This window comes from Stigmatopora nigra, chromosome 16 (assembly GCF_051989575.1).
Source record: "Stigmatopora nigra isolate UIUO_SnigA chromosome 16, RoL_Snig_1.1, whole genome shotgun sequence".
NCBI classification, from domain to species: Eukaryota; Metazoa; Chordata; class Actinopteri; order Syngnathiformes; family Syngnathidae; genus Stigmatopora; species Stigmatopora nigra.
This window is the reverse complement of record NC_135523.1, coordinates 1,683,101-1,703,929: the sequence shown is the minus strand read 5'-3', so window position 1 is coordinate 1,703,929 and position 20,829 is coordinate 1,683,101. Positions and strand designations below refer to the sequence as shown.

At 38.6% G+C, this 20,829-nt stretch overlaps 1 protein-coding gene across 1 annotated transcript; it reads right to left on the bottom strand.

Moving 5' to 3' along the window:
* Nucleotides 1–421: 421 nt before the first annotated feature.
* On the bottom strand, nucleotides 422–19,555 carry LOC144209940 (uncharacterized). The gene is made up of 40 exons (XM_077736512.1): nucleotides 19,345–19,555; nucleotides 19,203–19,267; nucleotides 11,535–11,782; nucleotides 11,302–11,472; nucleotides 11,102–11,233; nucleotides 10,869–10,943; nucleotides 10,146–10,232; nucleotides 9,909–10,053; nucleotides 9,626–9,843; nucleotides 9,345–9,371; nucleotides 9,205–9,267; nucleotides 8,924–9,058; nucleotides 8,745–8,861; nucleotides 8,563–8,616; nucleotides 8,439–8,474; nucleotides 8,226–8,339; nucleotides 8,129–8,164; nucleotides 8,016–8,060; nucleotides 7,882–7,944; nucleotides 7,773–7,808; nucleotides 7,626–7,709; nucleotides 7,498–7,560; nucleotides 7,374–7,436; nucleotides 5,875–5,967; nucleotides 5,637–5,690; nucleotides 5,508–5,564; nucleotides 5,384–5,443; nucleotides 5,226–5,267; nucleotides 5,113–5,131; nucleotides 4,947–5,015; nucleotides 4,670–4,689; nucleotides 4,490–4,588; nucleotides 4,268–4,421; nucleotides 4,108–4,190; nucleotides 3,204–3,332; nucleotides 3,089–3,136; nucleotides 2,340–2,402; nucleotides 2,067–2,264; nucleotides 1,882–1,997; nucleotides 422–1,092 (listed from the first exon to the last, which is right to left on the bottom strand). The coding sequence occupies exons 1-40, from the start codon at nucleotides 19,353–19,355 to the stop codon at nucleotides 891–893; spliced, it is 3,594 nt and encodes a 1,197-aa protein (XP_077592638.1). The 5' UTR covers nucleotides 19,356–19,555; the 3' UTR covers nucleotides 422–890.
* Between the last annotated feature and the right edge of the window lie 1,274 nt (nucleotides 19,556–20,829).

Sequence of the window (20,829 nt, the reverse complement as noted above, 5' to 3'; positions counted from 1 at the left end):
AGTGTGATACTGCAATGGGTGATGCGCAAAGGGGAGCTGCGATGCGAATGTTAGACATGACAGTTGACGTGTAGGATATCATTTATAACTGATGATTGCATTTGGGAGATTAGTTATTTTTGTTTTCTTTTCTTGATAGATTGAAAGGTTAAGGAATAAAAAAAGCTTTTTTAAAATAGAGAAACTATTAACCAATGATGATATTGGACTGAAGTTAACACTTAAAACACTTTTTTTTACAATTAAGACCTGTAAGCGCTTTAAAGACAAAGTAACTTGTTTTTTTTTTGTTATTAAAAAATACCTATTATTGACTGGTAATTGATTTAGGGTGTAAAAAGTTACAAAAAACTATTTTTTTTAAAAGTATATTGATTTACTCCATTTGGTGACATCCTTCAATAAAGGACACAAAATGGAATATTAATCAGGAGAAAACTTTATTCTTCTTAACAAATCACCAAAACACTTTTTCTCCAATTTTTCTCATCATGAAAATAAACAGCGAGTCGTCTGGGTCCTCCAAACGACTCTTCTAGTAGCGAAACCCCCAAAAAAGTAGAAAAACATTAAAAGGAACGACAGCAAAACATAAATTACAATCTTCTGATTTCATGTTTATGTGCGGTGACGGTATAAATAAGGCATTTAAATTAAATAGACTTACGTGGACACCACAAAATGAATTACAGTGCATGAATTTTGGTGGAAAAGCGGTCGTAACGTCACAACCTGTAAACAAAACGGCCTTCAAAAGCCATTTTTCACTTCCCTTCCCGGACGACGTTGGACAATTTGGGGACGGTTGGATTGGAAAAATAAAAATAAAAAATAAAAAAGCTCGCTCTATGTGCCAAACGGACGACTAGACGGATGTCCGCCGCTGTTTTTTAGGAGTTTTTGTGGGTCTCCACGCAGAGGACGATGTACTCATCGGAGCAACTTCGCGTCTGCTGTCCCAGCAGACGTCCAGCCGTCAGGGAGGACGACTGACCAGTCACCGAAAGGTGAGCGGCACGCCACGTCTCGCAGTGCTTGTCCACCACACGGACGCCAAGAGGACTGGAGCCATGCCAGATGCTCTTCTCCGGCCTGGGACGTTCAAATGCATTGGTTAAAAACGTGTATTTATCAGTTTCGCATCACATGATGTTAAAGATGTACCGTATTTTTACATATATAAGGCGCACCGCATTATAAGGCGCACCGTCAATGAATGACATGTTTTAATTTTTTTCCATTTATAAACCACACTGTCTATTTTGGAGAAAATGTAAGACTTTTAAGTGCACTTTATAGTCCTGAAAATACGGTAGTAATTATTATAAGAAAATGCTTTTGTCTTTAGAGTATTTTTTATGTTTGTGTGAGTTGAGGATAAAAATGTATTTGAATAATTTGACTTTTTTTTGTGAATTTACTTTTTTGTAAGAGAATCACACTATTATCTATCTCCTTTTTAAAAGGAGAATATTAAAAAAATCTTTTAAAAAGTGATTTTTTGGTGGAAAAAACTTTTTTTATAATGCAAAATTCTGAAAATTCTTAATTTTTGTTTGTTCAAATGCCTCTTCAAGTCAAACTATATCTATCGCCATCAACGTCTTAAAAATCTAATAATAATAGTCAAATAATAAAAAGAATAAAAAAACTTTAGCATGGTACTTAAAGGGCTCTACTTCCAATTATATTCAATTTAAATGGAGTAATTTAGTTTTAAATGACATTATATACAACTATTTATTCAAAAAAAATATATTATCCTAACTAATAAAGGGTTAAAAATATTTTGTATTTTTTAAACAATATAAAAAAATATCACTTGGGTCAAAAATGTCAACATTTGAACATATAAACACAAAAAAACAGACATTTACTGACCAGAAAGGATCGGCTAAAACATCACGTCCATCAAAGGAATAAATGGGAATTCTGGGATTGAGTGGCGCCTCGTCTCCATTAAAGATGGACCTCCAGTTCCCGAAAAGTACGTCACCCTGCAAGGAAAAACAACACATGGTGAACTTTGCGACCCATCATTGCTTCATTTGTCTGTCCGGACTGACCCTGAGGTTGGTGACCGGCAGGGTGTCCCGAAAACCCGGGTAGACCACGTGGACCAAGTCCTGCTTCCCCGAGGACACGAAGGCACGGTAGTTGGGGGGAAGGCCCATGGCTTTAGCCTGCTCATAGCAAAGCCGGTCTAGTGAGTCCAAGCCTGCCATGTCGCCAGTGTGTGGTTGGTTCAGAGCCACCAGGTTCAGCTAGGGAAAAAAAAGAGGGCGTGTCCTATTCATTGTGGGCTAACTCCAGTGCAAATGGAAGATTTGGGGACTTACCCTGTCCTTGACGGCGGTGATTCGCCGGACGGCGCCGCCGGATGTTTGCTGGGCTGCCCGCGGCTGAAAATAGAGGTGTTCAAAGGTGCTCGGACGTTTGGTCGCCGGACGTTTGGTCGCCAGAGAGTTTATTATCTCTCAAAATTATATTTATGAGAGAGTTTATTAACTAAGAGAGAGAGTTTAATATCTAAGTACTGTTTAATATCTAAGTACTGTTTAATATCTAAGTACTGTTTAATATCTAAGTACTGTTTAATATCTAAGTACGGTTTAATATCTAAGTACTTTTTCATATCTAAGTACTGTTTAACATCTAAGTACTTTTTTATATCTAAGTACTTTTTTATATCTAAGTACTTTTTTATATCTAAGTACTGTTTACTATCTAAGTACTGTTTAATATCTAAGTACTGCTTAATATCTAAGTACTGTTTAATATCTAAGTACTTTTTCATATCTAAGTACTGTTTAACATCTAAGTATTGTTTAATATCTAAGTACTTTTTTTATATCTAAGTACTGTTTACTATCTAAGTACTGTTTACTATCTAAGTACTGCTTAATATCTAAGTACTGCTTAATATCTAAGTACTGCTTAATATCTAAGTACTGTTTACTATCTAAGTACTGCTTAATATCTAAGTACTGTTTAATATCTAAGTACTGCTTAATATCTAAGTACTGTTTAATATCCAAGTACATTGAACCGGCGAGCAAACGTGGAATCAAAACTGGACTTGGACTACCTCGTCTTGGGGGATGACGTTCGTGGAAAAGTGGAGCAGACTGCCAAGCTGGAATACAGGAAAAGTTGAGAGTTGTTGGGAAAAAGATGACAAATGTTTGGATGCGGTGGAATACCTGGATTTCCTTCCATCCCATGGACACCTTGAGGTAGAGACTTCCCGTGGTCAGAACATAGGCCAGCATTCCCTCCGCCTCGCCGACCGTGTTCCTCATCATCAGGTCCACCGAAGAAAATGTAGACACCTGAAAAACGTGTTGAAAACGATTAGGTTTCATTATTTTCCCACTAGTGGCGGGTGTCCTAATATTTTTGGTCTCAACTCCAATATGTGTATTTCCCCTATTTAGCTGTCCCAATACTTTTGAACCAAATTTTTTCCACCTTTTGCAGGTGTCCTAATACTTTTGGTCTCAACACCAAAATGTCTAACCTGTCCCAATACTTTTGACCCAATTTTTTTCCCACTTGTTGTGGGTGTCCTAATATTTTTGTTCTCAACACCAAAATGTCTAACTTGTCCCAATACTTTTGACCCATTTTTTCCCCAATTGTTGCGAGTGTCCTAATACTTTTGTTCTCAACACCAAAATGTTTAACCTGTCCCAATACTTCTGACCCAATTTTTTCCCCAATTGTTGTGGGTGTCCTAATACTTTTGGTCTCAACTTCAAAATGTCTAACCTGTCCCAATACTTCTGACCCAATTTTTTCCCCAATTGTTGTGGGTGTCCTAATACTTTTGGTCTCAACTTCAAAATGTCTAACCTGTCCCAATACTTTTGACCCAATTTTTCCCCATCTGTTGCAGGTGTCCTAATACTTTTGGTCTCAACACCAAAATGTCTAACCTGTCCCAATACCTTTGACACATTTTTTTCCACTTGTTGCGGGTGTCCTAATACTTTTGCTCTCAATTCCCATAAGAATTATCCCTAGCTGTCCCAATACTTTTAAAATTTGAAGGCACTCAATAAAAAAAAAAAAAAAAAATCCACAAAATTTCCGTGTGCAACATACCGCAGCCGAACCGCCCAAGGGTCCACGTGGCCCGGGTGGTCCGGGGGCTCCAGGTGGTCCCGGTGGTCCGGGTACACGTACACCTAAACCACAAAAAAATACACAAAAAGTAAAGTATTTTCATGGTTGGTGGATCCAAGACAACGCCCAAACAACACACCTTTTTTCCCAAAGTTCCCAATGGAAAAGCCACTCCCCTGACCCGGGGGTCCCGGAGGCCCTGCCGGACCGGGGGTGCCGTAGCCAGGAGGACCCGGGTGACCTGGGTCACCACGGGGGCCTTGTGGTCCCACCACTGATTCACCTTTAGGTCCCTAGAAAGGAAACATTGGTGTCAAGTTTAAATATGATTGGCAGGTGTTGCCATGGCGACGCCTCTCACCACTGGGCCTGGTTTCCCGGTAACGCCCATTTCTCCGGGTGAGCCATAGTCGCCCTTTTCTCCTTTTTCGCCGTCCAATCCTGGCTCACCCTTGACTCCCTGATAAATATAAACTTATATAAAGTTTTGGGAAATTTAAATCATATTTTTATTTAGAATTAAAATGTTTTTGGAACTTACCAAGCGCCCTTTGAAAGTATCTGAAGAGGAAATAATATAAAATTCATCAAAAAATGGGACAAAAATAACCATACAAAATGTTAACTTTTAATTTCAGGTATAGATTTGTTTTTAATCGTAAAATATAATTAAAATTTACATTTTAAATGTACCATATTTAAGTTTTAATAGGGTAAAGTACTGTCTATTTAACTTAATGGTTAAAAGATCTCTATAGATTACAGGTCAGTGTAATTTTAAGATTTGAAACATGGGATAAAATATAAACTTGACTTACTAGGTGGCGCTGGAGTGCCAGGTACACCACGTTCTCCTTTCTGTCCTTTTTGTCCATCATACATTTCACCTTGAAAGCAAGATTTTTGACAGAAATTAATGTCAATAGTACTTAAAAAATGTAAAAAAATAAATAATAATGTGCTATAAAATATATATTTACATACCACTGCCATGTGGATTAACCTGGTAATTAAACACAGTTGTCCATAAAGCATTTTTTGACTATTTCTATATCCCATAAAAAGAAATGACGATATTTTTTGGGTGAATTACTTACCGGGGTTTTGCAAAAAGGTCGAGCAGGAACCGGAAAAACAGTCTGCAAAGTCATTTTTTTACACATTTTATTACAAAATAGTCCATATAAAAATAAAAAAAAATAAAAACTTCAAATATTTTTTGTTGTTATTCCCTATTTTTTACTATTTTACTCACCCCGTTTGGACACCGGAACATTCCAGGTCGACCAGGTCTTCCAGGCAATCCTGGAAGTCCCTGAAAACCAATTATCATTAAAATTCAATCATAATTCATCATTTTTTTACCCATAATGCCTTACTGGTTTTCCCACAGAGTCCCCTTTTTGTCCTTTGGGTCCACTTGCTCCCATTCGACCCTTAAAAACACCAAAAAAATGTCATTAATCCCCAAAAAACAATTGTTTATGTTATTTTTATAATATTTTTACCGGTCTTCCAGGGAAACCCAAATCTCCTTTTGGTCCCGGCATTCCCAACGGTCCCTTTTAGACAGATACAAAAAAAACGGTCATTTTCAGTTGTCCCTGAACGCAACACGTGGATTATTTTGTACTTACAATCGGCCCTGGAGAACCAGTTGTTCCAATATCGCCCTACGCAAAAAGTGGATGTTTTTTCCTCAATATATATCTAAGAAATTAAAAAATTATAAACAATATCATCCTATTTCACCTTATATCCTTTTTCTCCTCTGAGCATAGATAGGTCGCCGATTGTTCCGTTTTCTGAGACGAAAACGGCCGGTTCGCCTTTCTCGCCCTGTGAAGATGCAAACCGTAAATAATGTAGTCATTTATGAATACTAATGTGCATTTTTAAAGTTATTTTTGTATAACATTTGAAAATAGGAATTGTTTATGGCTCTCTCTATCAAAAAGGTTCCCGACCCCTTGGCCACACCATCCCAACCCCCATCAATTCAACATTGTCACCTACATATACATATATATTTTTTGACCTATTTCAAACATTGGCCATCAAAGTGCAAACTTTGGACCACTTTCACCCATTTCATTCTACACAGCTGTGTAATGATGACAATAGAGGCTTTTGATTTAATATAGAGGCATAACATCCTATAAGACTTTCAAACTATTCCACAAAATGTTGGTTTTCATAGAGAGGAAAACTCAATACTAGTGTGTCACGAGTGCAATCAGTGGATTGCCATCACCTGCTTCTAGCAGCCCAACCCCCATTGCTTCAAGTTTGTCAGCTCGGACGATCCTGGACAGATTTCTCCTTCCGAAAGCTCCCCCCTCCTCACCCACAGTGGCCCAACCCCCGATATTTCAACCTTGTCACCTATGTATTTGCCTTTGTCATCTTTCCAAAGTCAACCCTGTCTGCTATAAACTGTTAAGAGCCAATTCAAGACTTTTTATTTTGACCTATTGAAAACATGGGCCATCAAAGTGCAAACTTTGGACCATTTTGACTCATTTAAGAGCACCTTTTATGAATGATATATCACCTATTTCATTCTACACAGCTGTGTCATGATGACAATAGAGGCTTTTGATTTAATATAGAGGCATAACATCCTATAAGACTTTCAAACTATTCCACAAAATGTAGCTTTTCATAGAGAGGAAAAGTTTCCTCAATACTAGTGTGTCACCAGTGCAATCAGTGGATTGGCATCACCTACTTCTTGCAGCCCAACCCCCGTTGCTTTAAGTTAGTAAGTCAGCTCAGTCGGTCAATGCTGCTCAATGCTTGATAGCAAAAAACTGCCCCCACCTCCCCACACCAACCCAACCCCCATCCATTCAACTTTTTCACCTATGTATATCCCTTTTTCACCTCTGCAAAACCACCCCTGCCCGGTATAAACTGTCAAAAGTACTTTAAAAGTGATAAAATGACTGCAAAATTTCATTTGTTTTGACTTTTAAAGAGTAAGTATGGCCCATAAGGAATAACATTTAAAAATAGGAATTGTTTATGGCTCTCTCTTTCAAAAAGGTTCCCAACCCCTGCTGTATATAAATGCTATTTTACATTTTGTACTTTTCTCCCATTGGACAACTCGCTGTTGAGTTTCTACTGTCATTTATCTCAGTAAGAAACTTGTATATGTTCATTAAAAATGCATTTCCACATACAAGTACTTGTTTTTTTCTATATTAAAAGAAGTATTGCATTCCATGGCGTGTACTTACCTTAAGTCCTGAAGGTCCTTGAACACCTGGAACTCCAGCATCTCCCTTAAGACCTTGTTGTCCCTAAAAATACAGCAAAGAGAACATCACAACATGTTTATAGACCCTCGATCCCGAAACTTACAGCCGACTGAGCATCAAAAATCTCCGTAAGGTTGAAGACGCCATCAGTGCCATTGAGGAGAAGCTGAGGAACATGAGAAGATGCATTAAAGCACCATACGAAAGTCGCCTTGAGTGCTTGGGTCTCACTTCTTGGAGGTTGATGACGTTTCCAGGAGGTCCTGGTGGTCCTGGAGGTCCTGGTAGAGCCAGGCCATCACGTCCTGGCTCGCCCTGAGAAGCAAAAGTTGAAGAATTGAGGTCGACAGGACTTGAAAACAATCATAAGGGTGGTACCTTTTGTCCCAGATCGCCAGTTTCTCCCTTTGGGCCCTGAATGCAACACAAAGTCCTTTCTATAACCCTCAGTTACTTTTAGATCTGTTTCGCTGTTGCGTTCACTGACCTGGGAACCTTTGTGACCCTCTAGTCCGTCTAGTCCTGGTGCACCTATGGAACCGGACTCTCCCTGAACACAACAAGAACATTTTGGTCATTCCAATGCCAAATCACGCAAAACTAAAGTGGAATACTACATACCTTGAGACCTGGTTCTCCAGCAGGACCTTGTAGACCTTCATCCCCCTACCAAAGGCCAAAGAAGAGGTCTTAAAAAGGCCTGGATTTAGCTAAATATGTTTTGGGATTGTTACCTTTGGTCCTTGAAGTCCTGGAACTCCTTGAAGACCCTGTTAAATTCAGAAAAAAATGATTTGTGCCTCAGATTTTCTATATTTTGATGTGAACTACCTGGGAAACGTTTCCAGGTGGGCCGGGTGGACCAGCTGGACCTTGGGGTCCCACCAGGCCTTGTGGACCCTCAGGACCAGCAAGTCCTGGTAAACCTTGAGGTCCTTGATCACCCTGTAAAAGTTGGAAATGTTAAGTTTGATGACCATACAGTTGTGACCAAAAATGGCCCTGAAAATGTTAAAATCCTTAAATTAAAAGTACAAATTGTACCTTTAGTCCTGGTTGGCCGTTCACACCAGGTTCTCCCTGTCAGATCAATCAATAAATCAATCCATCAACTTGAATTAAAACCCTAATGATGATTAACATCCAGTTAAAGGACTGTTTTTTGTACCATTTCTCCTTTTTGTCCAGCATCTCCTCTCTCTCCTTTAATTCCATCGACTCCCTGAAACAAAATTAAAACCAAATTAACCAATGGAGCAAGTGGACAAGTACCCCACCACATCCAATAGAGGGCACTGTGATCACTTTCCCTATCTTTGTATTTGAATTCTATGAAAGTTAAGTTCTTACAGATGGTCCATCTTTTCCCTTCTCGCCAGGTTGACCGGGGACACCAGGACGACCATGTGAGATTGCCTCGGATGGAGGTCCGGGAGGTCCACGTGGTCCCGGAAGACCAGGTGGTCCCTGATGGATGACACAGTTAATACCTCGGTTCTCTACCAAAATATTAAGAGCTTTTTGTTTACCCGAATGATCTCCATATCTCCGTCAAAGTCGTCCATGTCCGGAGCTGAACCGGAACCCTCTAGGAAGTGGGTGACGAAGCGTCCTGCAGGTCCGGGTGGTCCGGGAAGGCCAGGTTTTCCTATGCCAGTATCACCCTGTAGTCAAATGCAACATGTGTCACCATTATTGGTAGTTTCAGTCTGCAGAATGTCTCTACCTTGTGGACTTTATGTGTTGGGCTCCATTTTTTTTACCTAGATCTACAATGTCTTGTGTGTCTTGTGTCTATATATTTATATACCTTTTCCCCTTTGATTCCAGGTTCTCCTTGAAGGCCTGGAAGTCCTGGAGGTCCTGCAGCACCCTAAAAACAAAATGATGTCATGAGTAACGAGTCATTTGAAAAACAAATACTGATTAAGTCTCATGTCTCGAACTTACAGGGACGCCATTTTCTCCTTTTGTGCCCTGCGAGACAAATTTGTTCGTCAAAGTTGATTGGTTAAAAAAAATACTTTATTTTCACAACTATAAGGCGCACTTAAAAGTCTTAAATTTTCTCCAAAATAGACAGGGCGCCTTATAATGTGGTGCGCCTTATATATGGAAAAAACATTTAAATGTGTCATTCATTGAGGGTGCGCCTTATAATGCAGTGCGCCTTATATATGTGAAAATACAGTAAAAGCATTAACACATTAGTATTAAAAAAATAAAAATACTTGTTGTCCGTCTTTTCCAGGTTCTCCCGGCGGGCCTTGAGTTCCAGGTAGGCCGCGGGGTCCAGGCTCGCCAGGGGTGTCGAAGCCTTCTCCCGCCGGTCCGATGGATCCGGCTGGTCCCCGTGGACCCAGATCGCCTCTATGTCCTTTCTCTCCTGTCTGGACAGAACTTCGTGGGTTGTACGGGTAGACCGCCATTGTTGCCTGAGCCAGGCGCACTGGAAAAAAATCCATGTTTGTGTCAAAATTGAGAAAAACTAATTTTCTTGGTGCCTGGTTTTACCGGCAGGCGTGGTGGTCCGCAATTCCCGGCCAGAAGCTTCTTCTTCCACGTCGTCCCCGTCTTCGTCGTCATCCTGATGGAAGCTTTTGGACTCCTGGGTGGGCGGGGCTTGGACGGGGCTACTGGATGTGGGGTTCGGATGCGACTAGAAAAATAGGAAACACGGGAATTCTAGTTGGTGCCCTCTGTTGTCATGATTCATGAATACATTAATCGATTTGTTATGGGGGTTTGAACCTGGTGCAAAGGCTTCTTTTCAATGATTTTCTTGACTTCGTCTTTTCCGTCCATGTCCTCGTAAGAGCCATCGCCACTTCCAGATGCCTGAATAGTTTGAAAAAAAATACAAAAATACATATTTTAACTGCTTTTAGTAGTTTAGAGAGCTAAATGAAATGCTATGGTTAAAATTGTATTATAAAAAGTATTTGCTTTTACAGGGAAAAATGTGATAAAATCATGCATAAGTAAATGATATAATTTTTTGTGATTGCAAAACGAGTACTTTGATTTTTGTACTTTTTATTTTAACTTAAAACTACAATAAACTAAAGTACAAATATTAATATTCGTCATGCTGTTAATGATGCTACTACATTGTATACTACATTTTATATTATTATCTACTGATATAAAATTCCCCTAATTATTATTTTATTTCAAAATGTGATTAATTTCTCATCTGTATTTGAACTTTATAAACTAATATACATATTTTTGAATAATAATAACAAAACTGACCAAAATGATACTATTCCGAATAATAATATGAACATTTAAACGAAATTAAAACTATAATTCGAGCATTATGTTGGGAAATAAAACCTTTTAGTACGAATTAATAATAAAATATACTTTTAGTTCCATTATATTTAGATTCAAATGTATTTAACCTGTTTGAAGAGCTGTAATACCCATTGTGACCACAAGCAAGCGCTATTTCATTCACATGTTTCTTACATAAGGCTCGTCCTCTTCGCACTGGTCATCGGGGGCCGTGGGATCCGATGTGAGCGCCAGCTGCTGGATGGAGCCCTTGAGGGATGGCGAGGGGGCGGGGGCAAACAAAAATACATGACGCCATCTTTGTATCATCACAATAAATGCATCCCATTTCAATCTAATCCCTGATTAGTTTCTTTCCCACGCCCCCTGAGTCAATTCAAACGTCCAATCCGCTTCGAGTGACCTACCACGAAACGAGGTAGGCGGGTGGCGCCGGCGCTACCCACGAATATACCCGACCCGTCGTCAAAAGTGAGCGCTTGGGGGCTTCTGGCGAAAGCCACGCGATGGTATTCCTCGCAATCCATGTAAAGGCGCACCTGTTTATCACAAAAACAAGCCTTAAAAATACAATTCTCCCTCATTGGCGGCCATTTTGGGGTCTTACCTCGGCCCCCAGCACCGTCAAGGTAAACCGGGCCCACCTTCCCGTCAGGTCGGCCATCTTAAACGAAGCTGCTTCTTGGGTTTTCCCTCCCGTGACGGGGTCGGCGTAGTAGAAGATGACCTTTTGGGAGCCGTCTTCTACTTCGGATAAAGCCACGCCCAACTGGACTACCTAGGAGGCGGGACAGGGGGCAGGATTTTAGAGTTAGTGGTTTGGAGGGTAGATAAGTTTACCTTCTGGGAGGCATCGGTGATGGCGAATAGGACGCCGCCATGTTGCGTGGTAGGCTTGGCTGTGACGGTGATGGCAAAGTCGTAGTGGAAGGGGTCGGGGAGGAAGTGTTTAGTGACTCGCCCCACGATGGCGTCGGGTCCGAAACTGTAGGCTGGGTAGCCTTGGAAGCCCGTTACGAAGGAGACGGAGGACGGGAGGGGGACGCCGATCAGCTCTGTTAGGTCCAGTTCGTTCAGGGAACCCAGACCTGAAGACCAGATACAAAAAATATATATATTTATATATATTATCATGATTTTTGTGAAGGATATGTTAACACTAAATGACTGCATACTCACTTGAATGGGAGCTAATTGCTAACATGGCAAGCTAACTATTCAGCATTAATATAGATGGATGTACAATTGGTTTCTAATAAGGATATTAATTTAAAGATGGAAGCACAAAAAGACGGGTTGCCATCTTGGTAGAGGCAACATTCCTATTAAAGTCAATGGTTTGCGATTTAAAAATGTCTCAAATCATTTTAAAAGATGATTTTAAGCAACATTAATTGTTAGTCGATAGTATTTTTGCAACAATATTAAATACAAATATTCCTTTGTATTTGTTTACATTCAAATTTAGCCTCCTTTTTGATAATACAGTAATCCCTCGATTATCGGAACCTAAATTATCATGATTTCTCGATTTATTCTGCTATTATTTACAAAAAATATACATATTTCCAGTTTTTTAAGTTCATAAAAATGTGAAAATACTCTTTGTACTACTTCTCAGCACTGGAAAAAAACAGGTTGACCCTCCTTCGGTATTTTACGATTATCGTAGCCATGTCTGGTTTACATTAACCGTGATATTCGAGGGATAACTTTACTACCTTCTGTCTTTTTCCAAGTAGTATTGTTCTTCATTTTAGTTATCCAGCACCCCCACCCTCCCACACCCGCTCCCATTTCTGCTTAGCTAGCTGGAAATTGTCTTTTCCACCACGACTCCCCCGAGTCTGACAAGCCATCCTATAAATAACACGTGGAAAAACCGCTACCTCGCTCACCTTTCCTCAATACAATAAACTAAAGCTAGACAGACCATAAAATCCACACATGCACACGGAAGCCCCCCGGTTGGTCTCAGTGGGACGTCGTCAGCCACGCGCAAGCTAGCGCCCCCCGGCGGTGAGCTACCCACACACATCTGGAAAGTATTTAGACGGTGCTAATGTCGCGGTACGACACAAAGGGAGCTCCTGTAAATGGGATTGACCGCCCGGTAAAAGCCCCCGCGGGGCCGTAAACCCCCCCATGGCAGGAAGTCAGGCACACTTCTGCTACGTCCTAATTGGACGACAACCTGAAAGTTAAGAAAAGTAGTTAGTAAGCGACTATGCTCACTTTTTTGGGGAAATAACAATGCGAGTGGATACGATTTTTGGGCTCTGAATGGAAAAATATGAAGTACAATGGTAACCAAAAAAGTGAAGTACCTTGAATACCACCTTGGCAATTTTTAAGGTAAATAAATTCAACATAAAATGTTAGCATGAAAAAGGTATTACCAAAATAATACTATGTTTTAGGCTGTAATTTGGTTATTAATGCCTAAAATATTGTATTGTTTTGGTAAGGAAGGTCATAAAATGTCATAAAATAGGTAACAAAATGTTTTTATGAAAAAGGTATTCCCAAAAGAATACAATATTTTAGGCAGTAATAAAAAATGACAATACACACATTTTAAACTCAATCAGTACTACATCAATAAAACCACAAATACTTTGTCATGGGGGATTCAAGATATGAACACTTGTATGAGATCACTCTAACATTTGGCGGCCATTAGCGTGAATTCAAGGCGATTCAAGGTGGCGCGAAAATCGAACATCGGGCCAAAGAAGTTTGGCCAATTGTGACGTCATGTTCGTGTTTTTGGTAAAATGAGCCGTCCCGAAAAGGCTGACTTCATTCATTGGGTGTTAAAAAGACACAAAAATAAAATGGCATGTGACCTTGTTGGCCGGACTCTGAAAAAATTCATCTTGGACAGCAAATGTTTGGAGGGAAATTCCATTTTGGGTCCAGTGTCGGATCAACGTGGCAGTTTTAATCAAGTGTTGGATTAATTCCGGAAAAGAAGACCGGCTTTTCTGTGGAGTATCAAAATTTAGTGAATTGACGACTACTAATTGGCTCCAGATTTTGAAAATATACTTTGACAAGAAAGACTTTAGGAAATCGAGATGATGAAATATTTGTTCAATTTATAATGACGTCATTGTGTTTTGATTTAAATAAGTAAATAAATTTTTTTTTTGATGTATTTGTTCAATTTTTTTAATCTAGAATTTAGATTAGATTACTTTGGGAAATTTAATTGTCACAATAGCGAGAGAATACAGACACAAAAAATACATTTTAGATAAATAAAAAGGTAATGAGTTAATAAATAAATATATAAATACATAAAAATACATAAATAAATAAATAAAAATACATACATAAATACCTAAAAAATACATACAAATACCTAAAAAATACATTAAAAAATAATTAAATATATAAATAAAGTTAGTTGCAGTTTTTTTATCTAAAATGGGGAAATCACAGTAAATATTCTCTATTAAAAATGCATTTAATTTTCTTTAAAGAAACGTGATTTTTGTAATTGTGACATAAATTCCATTTTTAACATCAAGCCAATGCACCTGGTTTACTATTGTCGGGCCAGATCTGGCCCCCGGACCTCCAATTTGACAGCCTTTGTTTAAGAGCCAACTTCCTTGCTAAAAAAATGCAACCCCCCCACTTAAAACCTACTAAGAGATGACTTTGCTGTTATAAAATTCCACGGAAAATACATTACAACTACACTGTATGACAGCAGGCTTTTGGGGATCATTAGCGCCGCTCCGCTAAGTTAGCTAAAAGTGAATAGCGCGACCGCAAAGGAAGATAAGACCGAGTTAAGTAAAGTTTATATGCACTGGGAGTCTTCTTAAGCTATAAATGTGTCATTGCGGAGCAAACCACTGAGTCAGACTAAAGGGGGGGTGGATTAGGGCTTCCTTTTATATAAAAAAACGAGTGGTTTTAAGGATAAAAGTGGGCCTGGATCAAGTTCTTAGCCTAATTGATGGCAGCTCCTGAGGAAGGTACTGTAACCCCGTTTTTCCTAGCCAATGAGATTCGGGATCCACATTTAACCGGTTCCACTGTTGCGGCCCAATAAAAATAAATTACAACTTTATGTTTTAGGATAAAATTCAAATGAAGATAATATTAATAAAGCGAATATTTAAAAAATTATGTACATTTTTTTACTCAAATTTTAAATATAAAAAATACTTTTATTTTCCAATTTAATGACATAAAATATTTTAATTATTATTTTAATTAAGCTCTTTCCTGAAATCTAAACAAAACATGATTAAACATTAAACAAACATCTCAAAAAAAGTTTAAATGATCTTTTTGCAATTTAAAAAAAGCAAATATTTATTTTTCCTATTTTTTAGTTCAAAAACAGTCTAAAGATTGATAATACACAACTCAAAAAATGTTTAGAGAATGCCTAATTGTTTCTAGACCTGATTTTTATGCTGACTCATTGCAATAGTCAATGCCAGAATGAGCCGGATCAAACTAGATCTGAGAGCAAAGCACTTTTTGGGGTACAATGAGAGCCTTCTGTCGGAAAGACAGGTAACCAAGTCAGAGAGGGCAGAAAAAAAACGCTTCTCTGCCAAAAACACATTCTTGCCTGCCATCCAAAAATCATTTTAAGCGCCATCAACGTACCACTTTGCCTCTCTAGCGCCACACACACAGCAAAACATGTCCAATAGGGTCAAGGTTAGCCATTTTTCCACTTCCCAAAACATTACTGAGTACCAAAGGCCAAATAATTTAGGGTACTATGTCTTCCTAAAACTCTCCACCTAGACGGAGACCCTAAAAACCATCAACATCTGCAACGTAACTTTCAAATAAAATGTTTTTCGGGGTGTAAAAACTACCCCCGAGGACATAGTGAAGCTTTGGAGTTGCCGTGTTTGTGTTCATCACATTGGAGATACTCGTGTAACTTATCCAAAAGGGGGAGGAAAAGGGGGAGATTCTGAGTGATACCATCTGGTCTGGCTGGACTACATCGCTTCCAGAGAGTCCCGATCAGCCTGAGATCCCTTGGAAAAGTTTCTGAGGCGGTTCCACGCTACGCTACGCTCGGCTTCATCCGATGTTCCCCCTGCTGTCCTAAACAGCGCTTACGGGAAACCCCATTAAAAAGCCACGCGTCTGATTCCATAAAGCTTTGATTTGGAGATGATGAAGTGGAGCTGTTGTCCATTTTCTTTCTAATGATTTGGAAAGAAGTGACGCGGTGGTGTAGTGTTTAGCGAGTCGGTCTCGCAGTGTTGGGATTCTGGGTTTGAATCCAAGTTGGTCAAACTGGAATTCTGGGTTTGGATACAGGTTTTGTGGAGTTTGCATGGTGTTTCCTGGCATGCGTGGGTTTTTTCCGGGTATTCTGGTTTGTTTACGCGTTCCTAAACATGCATGCTAAGCTAATTGGATGCTTACTTGTCCCTGGGCATGAGTTGTATTGGTTGTTTGGGTTCTTGTGGTCTGGGATTGACAGGTGGGATGGGCTACAGCACCCCCTGTGAGCTTTGTGAGGATAAAGTGGTTCAGAAAATGAATGATTAGGAAAGAATGGGATTTTTACAATTGAAGAAGCTCCTTTTGTGATTCAGATTTAAATGAAGGAAGACAGTTGGGGGTGCTAAAGCGAGCCAGAAATAGTTTTGGGGGGGCTGCTTACCGGAATGATTTACAGATTAAAAATGAAAGACAACAATTGTACTTTATCCGCTTTGGCTGTCAAAGCGTAAAACTTTTGTAAGACGGAAAGTGGATTGTTCGCGTTTGCTAGCCAACGGTGAGAGTAAACCTTCTTTTCAGACGCTGATTGGGAAAACAATGCAGCTGCAAAACAGCTGAGTCAACAATAAAATTGCTCAGTCGGCGAGGATTGGGCGCCATCGTCGGGGAGAGACGTCCAATCTGTTTAAACTGGGAATGCGAATGTGTCTTTCCGAACGCTGAGCTCATCATCGAGGCGCCGGGACACTTGTGGTATGACAACGGAAGCAACAGTTACCTGCTTGTTTTCAGCCTCCATCTTTCTTTTCCGCACTGAGCACATTTTTCCGAGGCGTTTTAGACACCGGGGTGTCAGGAGCTCCCAGAAAAAACAAACACTTTTGGGATGCCTTGACAAAGTGGAGGAATGTCATCAGAGCTAATATGCTAGATGCTAATAAAAGTCTCAGAAAAGCCTAGTTTTTCAGATGTCGGGAAATGCTAATGTGCTAAAAAATGTGGACAGGTATTGACTATGCTAAAAATAACTAAAGTTTTCTTGAAAAGGTTCAAAAAATGTGAGCCAAAACGGATAAAACCACAAATAAATCAAGAAAACGTACAGAAATTAAGTCCAGATGGCTTAAAAATCAACATAATTAATACGAAAAACATAAACATCTAAAATAACATGCTAAATGCTAACAACAATCACAAACTAGCCAACAGGCAGACTAATTTAAACCAGGAAGTGTCAAAAAATGTCCCTGAAACCGTAAACACATCTAAGCTAATATGCTAGATGCTAAATACAATCACAAAAATGTCCGAGCTAACATGCTAAATGCTAAAAACGGACTCCATAAAGCAAACCATCCCAACAAAATGTATAAAGATCCCAGCTAATGCTAGCAAAAATCACCGATTAGCCACAAAACAGACAAAAACCACTTCACTCAAATGTTTATGTTTAAAAAATCCAATGACGAGCTTTTACGAGTCCAAACTTCAAAGTCAAAGCAAGGTGACACACGCCATTGCCATTTCCTGCTTTTGTTCGCCCGTTTTTAAGAGCGCCCAGTATTTGTTTGGCGGCGATTAAATTTAGCGAATCCTGTTTTTCTTTTTTGAACGTTTCCTTTTCAAAACAGGCTTTCAAGTTGATTTGGACGCAGGAAAAGTCATAAATAAACTGACGAAAGGGTCACATTGGACGCTTTGATGCTAAGTAGACAATTGTCGTATTGTAGTGTTGTCTTTTGAAATTCTCCCTTTTAAGTACTCTCAATTTTAGACTATTTTGGACATAGAAAATGGGAAAAAATCAATATTAGCTTTTTAAAATGTCAAAAAATATGTTATTTAATTAAATCAAAGAGTACACAATTTTTTTCATCAAAAAAGGTATTTATTTTAATTTAAATTTTTAAATATTTAATATATAGCTATCCTTTGAACAATATCCTATAATGTAAGATGTAATTTTCTTTAATGGGCCGCCCCAATGGACCCAGCAGGCCGAATCTGGCCCACGGGCCGCATCTTTGACACCATTGCATGTAGCCAATTGAGCCGACCAATCGTGTACAGACGTCGAATCGCAGTTTATGGAAAACGAAATGTTCATTTTTACTGATTTTGAAAACAGATTTATTAAAATTATTTTATTCAATATTTTCTTGGTTGATGGATTTAATATTAAGATAGAAATGAGAGATTTGGATGAAATAAATGTTGAAAAATTTTTTGTTTTTGTTTTATTTCAAATAAATCTAAGATTTTATAAGTAAAACTTTTTTATTTCATCTAATAATTGCAATTGGAGTTCCTTTTTAACTCATATTTTCCTTGTTAATGGATCTTTCCCTGCCATTGGCCGGTTTTGAAACCAGATCCTTCATTCTCTTTCAGCAGAGAAGCCATTTTTTTTGATGATGCTAGCCATGTTGACAGGACGCAGCTTTTGGAAAGAATGACAACGGCCAGCCACTCCGGATGAGAAGTTATTCTTTCTACTTTGACCGCAAACAATCCCTCTGTTTAACGGCGCCCAATTACCGTGCTAGAGGTAAACCGGCGAGCACAATGGCGCTTTTGTGGGATGCCGGATGGCCCGGCATGCAGGTGTGCCTAATCGAGCGGCCGAAAAGTTTCGGGCCAATTACTTCGGTCCAAATTTTTGCAAAAAAATGTACAAAAGCACCAATGCAAATTGCCACAACACAAACTCAAATGCATACAACACAAACTTAATTTCCCACAATATAAATGCAAAAGTGGACTAAATAGAGATTAGGGTCGACAATTAGGGCGACTTGCTTTGGGACAAATTTATGCAAAAAAATTTAAAAAGCACCAAATGCAAATTGCCACAACAAAAAAACAAAAACCCACAACACGAACCTAATTTCCCACAACATAAATGAAAAACAGAGTAAATTAGGGCGAATTAGGGTAAAAATGTTGCCCCAAAAAAATCTAAATAGAAAAAATGCGAATTCAAATTGCCACAACACAAACTCAATTCCTCAAAACATAAATACCAAGTAGACAAAATACACATAAGGGCTTACAATTAGGGCGACTTGTCATTCTAATCCTTCTCCACTCAATTCCTATTTTCTACCAATACCTGAATTAATCCCAATTTCCAATCAAGCACAACCCAAATTGTCATACATCTCCAAACTAAAGCTCCATTTTGCAATAATCCCGAATCAGCAAATTAAATTAGACTTTCACCCAAAAACCAACTTCCAAAAAAAAACCAAAACTTAAACCACTTTACAAAATATGTCCACTTACCGTCCATCTGGAAAGCCGCCGAAAAACTCAGAATGCAAAATAATCCCAGGCGCCAAGGTGGAATCCTGCACAAAAAAAACAAAACAGGCAAATCAGACAAAACGGTATTTTTGGGGGTTGCCAAATGTGGATTTTTGCCCACCTGGAGTTCATCTTGCCAGAGAGAGAGATGGAGTCCACTCTGATTCCCGTGGTGTAACCGGCAGGCTTTTAAGAGGCCGGCCCAAACAAAGCAAACCCAGTTAACGGACTCCCCCAAAAAGTGGGAGGGCCGGATTGAAACCTGACTCTGGAACGGAGGCGGTTTCTAATCCCAAATCCATCCACTTCTCTTTACTTTGGCTTTGATGTAAACGTTGTTCCCGTGTGGCCTGGACCTCAAAACATGTTCGTAGCAGATGATTTGTCTATAATTATGCGCAAAGTGGATTTAAATGTACATTCAAAAAGGTTCTTCTTCTGTGTAATTATGGGATTTTACCGGGAAATGATGCAAAAAGTTATTTTATTTGTTGGTGTAGATGACGATAATTCATTTTTACATTCGTTGTATTAGTTAAAGTGAAGTTTTTTTTTTAGGTTCGTAGGGGTAGTAAAACTTGATGAATGGTCATAAATAATTGTTTACTTCTAAAATAAAGTTAAAATTATTAGATTGAGTTGGATTATTTTTCTATTAAAAATAGATTAAATGTCAAAATAATCTTAAATAAAAAATCTCATGTTGAAAAATTTGGAGATTAATCTATACATTTAAAAAATAAAAAGTGTAGCAAAAATTCCAAATAAAATAAATTTCATTAAAAAAAAAATCAGTAAATACATTGAAGTTAGTCATAAAAAATAAATTCAAATAGTAAAAGCCTATTTTATGTATTTTTTTAAAGGAATCTAATTAAAATGAACTGAAAACCTACTATTATCAAAAAAAAATCAACAATAATTCCCCTATTTTAGCATTTAACTCGTAAAAACCACACACACTTTAACCCAATCTCGCAATAAACAATGCTAACTACCAAATGCTAATTTTTCAACAGTACCAAACACTCCTAAAAGTCTTTCACATGAGAAACTTTTTCACTTCAGTCATTCACATTCAAATGACGTGACGTCAGATTCAATCCGCCGCCTGGTCTGGCCTCGAGAGCTTTTTTTTCCGGGGGAATTTCCCTTGATAAAGATAAGAGCGACAGGCCGGCATGCGAGGGACGCCGTCACCGATAACAACCAAAAACGGTGGCCTTGCTACCATTGGCTGGCATTCCATGACCTATTTTTAAACATTTTTTCCCAAAGAACCAAAATGGCTTTTTGTTTTTTATGTAAAACTACGTAAAGGAACAACATTCATAAATCTCTAAAATGACAATTTTTGGGCAATTTTTTTTTTTTATATCCCAGAGTTTGTTTTTTTTTTGGTCGTTTTTTTTGCAATTTTTTTAGAGGAAAACAACTTGATATTATCGACATGCAACTACAGTTGTTGGTTTTTAAAGATTTTTTTAGACAAAAAATGATGAGTTTTAAGGACGAACAAAGAACAAAAAATGTTTTAAAAAAATAATTAATGAAAATGTTGCAGATCAGCAAAAAAAAACATGATAACATAACGATAATAATCCAA